Source organism: Primulina huaijiensis, chromosome 18 (assembly GCF_012295235.1).
Source record: "Primulina huaijiensis isolate GDHJ02 chromosome 18, ASM1229523v2, whole genome shotgun sequence".
NCBI lineage: Eukaryota > Viridiplantae > Streptophyta > Magnoliopsida > Lamiales > Gesneriaceae > Primulina > Primulina huaijiensis.
The window spans coordinates 8,791,841-8,796,622 of NC_133323.1; the positions used below are offsets into that span (position 1 = coordinate 8,791,841).

Below are 4,782 nucleotides of genomic sequence, written 5' to 3' on the forward strand. Positions count from 1 at the left end.
ACAGCAACTTTGATGTACCTGAATCCTTGCTCAAAATTTCCGATTTATGGCTTGAATTGAAGCTTAAGATGTTGGAACACAACCCTTCAAGAATTTTTAAGTTTCGAGTTCGGATGGAGGAGATATGATGAATTTACGGTAGCTACTACTATAGCCGCGGGAATGGTTTGGAGAAGGAGATGGGTTTCTCTTCTCTCTTCCTTCTTTTTTCCTCTTTTTAATGGTGTGTGTGAGTATATAGTATGAATATATATGTATTTAATATTATTTGATTACTAAAAATAGTAACTCAAGCTCAATTATCCTCATCTGTATTTTTTTCCTCTCGTGTGTTATTTAAACTCTATATGTATTTTATATCGTTTAATTCTCTAATTTTCTAAAATAAATATTTTTAACACACTTTCAAAAATTATTTGAAATAAATAATTATTTTAATTTACAACTCAATAATTATGCCAAATTACCGGATAATATATTTTAGGGCCTTACACAAAATTTCGAAATTTGGCAAGAAAATGCAAGATAAAGATATAAGATTTGATATAATATTGATACACATGGATCATGATAAAAGGGAGACCAAACGAGAGGATAATGCAATATGAGATTTTGAATTTTTCATGTATTTATATATATAATTTTCGAAGATACTAGATAGAGGAACGATAAGGAATTACATGCGTGAGAAATTCAAAATTTTTCATACAAAGATTTCAAAGAAATCAAGTGTCCTATTTTTTTAGATAAAATATCAACAAAATTTGAAATTAAATAGGGGGAAAGATGAAATTTTAGGGTAAAGATTAAATTGTACTGCAAAATAAGAGATCTACCGGATGCTGAAAATTAGACCTGGAATTCGAAATTTCAGGCCTGGCCAAGGGATTATTTTCGAAATTATCCAAGAAGATGGATAAAGAAGGATAAATTATCTTAGATTCAAAGTTTGGTTAAAAACTTTAAACGCATATATAATACACGATCAGGTTAGCAGTCAGCCCCTATAAATATGAGGAGCCAACCAATCGTAAATCACACCTGAAAATTATGCCAAATTTTCGAAAGTTGCTCCCTAGTGCTCTCAAGAATTTCGAGATTTGCTCTCTCAGTTCTGCCGAGTGTCGAAGTTCTGCCGCAGTCCGGATCTAAGGAGGATTCGAAAATCCTAGCCACAAAAATCATCCTTCATGTTTTTAACATCCAGATCTAATATAAGTAAGCTTGTTTTAAAAGTATAATTTCGATTATGCATTTTTCGTTTTCGAAATTACGGTCGAGTGCAATTCTTCTTTTACTCATTCTTGATACGATTATCGTATGTTTTATGTTTTGGCATTATGAATATTCAACTGGATATGAGTGTGAATCCCAATATAAGATATGTTTATGGCCTTACACGGTAGGATTGTAACAATTATATAGACTCGCTCTCTTAGAGTAATAAAAATTAGTGATTGATATCAGTAAACAGTGAAAAGTAGAGGAATCTTAGTGTCTAAGCAAAATATGCTTATGTTGATGCTGATGATATGTTCTGCTAATTATGTTATTCATGATATGATATGTTGTTTTCGAAAATCATGTGTATTTATTATGTATGTGCTCGAACGACCCCCATTTGCTGAGTAACGACCATATCAGTCACCCTTTACTCTCTCTCCCCAGATAAATCTGAAGAACAGATAAAGCAAGAGGAACAAGACCAGTTTTGAAATTGGTGATGTACGAAAATTAGAGTCATTTGAGTTTATGTTTGTCTTTAAGTTTTATTTGAGTCGTTGTAAACGCTTTCGCATTTTTTTATATATATTGTAAAGACAATTTAATGATTGATTGTGAGAAATAAATTAGTTTTGGTATATACTGTATTACTAGATTTGTAATTATTGAACAACACCAGTGTCGACTAACCTCGTGACACCAAGTATAAAGAGTATCATTCCGAGAAATTGCATTCCACATTTGAAGAGATGCCGTATAACTAAACGAACTGGGAAGCCCAAATCAATAATTTTTCCTGGAGATAACGAGTTTTGCTTTGACGTGAGATTATCAATATTTACTAATTTGTTGCTCCAAGTGATGAGGAAAAAGATTACATTAATAAAAACTAAGAAACAGGGGGTGACAAATTCAATCACAATAAGAAATTTAGAGAAAATGATTCCGTCACTCCCTCTCTATTTACATATACATTGGAAAAATATAAACATACGAGACAATATTCGAACTACACCATGATCATCCAAAAAGGGAATCTGATTCCCCCACTTTTCTTTCCCAAGACAAAAGCAGATTCTTCTAGCGGAATCAATCCCCATCCATGGCTGAAACCGAGGTCGTTTATCGAATCTTCAGGACTCCTTTGGTCCACTTTCCTTAGATTCTCGAGGCCATCGATCAGGAAAGTAAAAGAGTTAAAGTGAGGAAGAAGAGCATAAAGATTGTGGTGCGGTGGGATGATAGTGGTGTCACACTTGCCCTGCTAGTATCCGTGTTGCTAAAGCCCGTCCCGCCCGACGGTGCGAGGCTGATGCCTGGAGTCGTCGTTGAACCCGGAATTGTGCCCGTTGTGGTGCCTCCGCCCGTGTTTGGGGTGGTTCCTCCTATAGTCGGGTTGGTCAATGGTGTCGTGCTACCGACGTTGCTGCCCAAGAGTTGAGTTGGATTAGTCGAGTACCGGAGCCAAGAGCCAAGATTATCAATTAAGGCCGATATGAAAATTTAAAAAAAAAAATCATATTTGATTCAACAAGATTATGAAATATAATTTTTTCGATTTCTAACCTTTGCTTGGTATTTGTTTTTAATATATACTTAAGCTCCTTTCGCAAATAACGAACTGTCATGTATCGAAAACCATGTTTAACCACCGATCAATTTTCAAACTATCCTGTTTGTGTGACACAACATAAGAGCACCAACTCTGAGGTTGAAAATCGGGCAAAGTTTGGTAACATGTAAACACGAAAGACAAATGATGTTTACACATCAACATCATGACAGATCACATGCCTAATTACACCACTTGAAACCAAAGATATCTCACACCAATTTCCAAGATCCAAAAGGTTTCGATATTTAATAATGTTTGAAGACAAAAGGAAAAGAAGTAGGCACCACACCTGGAACTTGATGGGTAAACACAGCCAGAAACAGCGCCTGAAAACACATTAAAACAAGAAACCATTCAAGCAAAACCGACCATTTTTACAGAGAAAAGAACAGAATTCGAGGTGATGATTGTGGGACTACTCACTAGGGGTTGTGGGAGACACAGTAGCACTGCCTGCAAAATCACAGCTCCCAGCAACTTGGCCCTTCCTCTGGTAGTAACTATTCACAGCATAGTTACAGTGGTCCTTCACTGTGTTTGGGTTGTAACAAGCCCCATTCTGAAGTATCGGGGAGCAATCAGCTCCAGCTCCACAAGCATAGTCTATGTTCTTCTGAAATGCACTGTCACCTCCACTATTACAAACGCAATAAGCAGCATCTGTGTATTGAAAATCAAAGAAAGAGAAGGATGCATATATATAAACAGATCAGATCTCAGCTTATGAAGTATCGCGGGTTATTTTTTCAAAAAAAGTTTCAACCTACATTGAAACGAAAAATGGCAAACAAAATGACATCTTTTGCAGACCCTTCTCACTGTTCTTCAAGAAAGTAACGTGTAAGACTAAAATTAATACAAGAGCAGTATACCTGAATGCCCACACATGGTTGAGAGAAGCACTAAACTGATCAAAACAAGAGCCATGTCCGCTTCAAGATCGCAAAGAAATTATGAGAAAAGATTACTAAAACGCTTTCTTACTCAAGATGGTAGGTCGAAACAGAACGAACAAGGGATGAAAATTATGGAGCTTAAAAGGGGAGAACCTATAGGGGAATGGTGGTTTCTAGACAGCAACATCGGCCAACCAAGGTGGCTTTTTATACATACATAATAGATACATGAATTCTTCATTTGGACGGTGGGGTTTTGTAATTACTTGTATTCTGTCTTTTTTAAGAATGTTTATGGGGGGATTGAGCGTATTTAGCCAACGGAAAAGGCCTTGGAGTGTGTGTGCCTGCGTGCGTGTGGATTGGCCTTTACAGAGTGACAGACGTTCGTCAACTCTGGTTAAAAGTTAACCCATCTCGGGTTATCGCAATGTTCGGTACATTGTTTCAGTGCTGCCTTTTCAACTCCATCTTTGATTTGATACAATGAGACGGGTTTTTTTTTAACGTGGATTTGAATTATTATTATTTTGACGGTTTTTTTTTTTAACGTGGATTTGAATTATTATTATTTTGATGGTTTTTTTTTAACGTGGATTTGAATTATTATTATTTTTTAAAAAATAATAATAATTTATGTCTCTACAACACTAAAAAATTGATAGATTCGCGGTCGCTATTCTTCGATGCGTTTTAAGTCCGAACTAATGCAGTAATCCTCAAAATTAACTTATTCTTACTTGCTTATATTGCAACGAAATCAGACTGTTAATAATTTGTTATAAGAGTAAGAACAAACTCAATTCAAAAATCTATCAGATGCCATGATTTCACATTTGTTCAATATATTGTTGGAAATTAAATGGGTTTGTGCAGTCGAACTTAACCTAAAATTTAAGTGTGTTTTAAATTGACTAAAAAAAATTTAGATAAATATATTCCACGTCGAATTATTGCAATATATTTTATTTTTTGAAATCAATATCTGATAAATTAGGAATTAATGTCTTTTAGGACAATAAAATCATTAAAATTAAAAATAATAAT

At 34.8% G+C, this 4,782-nt stretch overlaps 1 protein-coding gene across 1 annotated transcript; it reads right to left on the reverse strand.

The window, feature by feature from the left end:
- Positions 1-2,086: 2,086 nt before the first annotated feature.
- On the reverse strand, positions 2,087-4,033 carry LOC140963821 (PLASMODESMATA CALLOSE-BINDING PROTEIN 2-like). Its single transcript, XM_073423230.1, has 4 exons — positions 3,712-4,033; positions 3,263-3,499; positions 3,129-3,165; positions 2,087-2,650 (listed from the first exon to the last, which is right to left on the reverse strand). The coding sequence occupies exons 1-4, from the start codon at positions 3,764-3,766 to the stop codon at positions 2,404-2,406; spliced, it is 576 nt and encodes a 191-aa protein (XP_073279331.1). The 5' UTR covers positions 3,767-4,033; the 3' UTR covers positions 2,087-2,403.
- Positions 4,034-4,782: the final 749 nt, after the last annotated feature.

Coding starts and splice junctions, on each gene's coding strand:
- LOC140963821 (XM_073423230.1), bottom strand. CDS start 3,766: ATGGCTCTTGTTTTGATCAGTTTAGTGCTTCTCTCAACCATGTGTGGG. Junction 3,166..3,262: donor TGTGTCTCCCACAACCCCTA/GTGAGTAGTCCC, acceptor ATGTGTTTTCAG/GCGCTGTTTCTGGCTGTGTT. Junction 2,651..3,128: donor GTTTACCCATCAAGTTCCAG/GTGTGGTGCCTA, acceptor ACTCTTGGGCAG/CAACGTCGGTAGCACGACAC.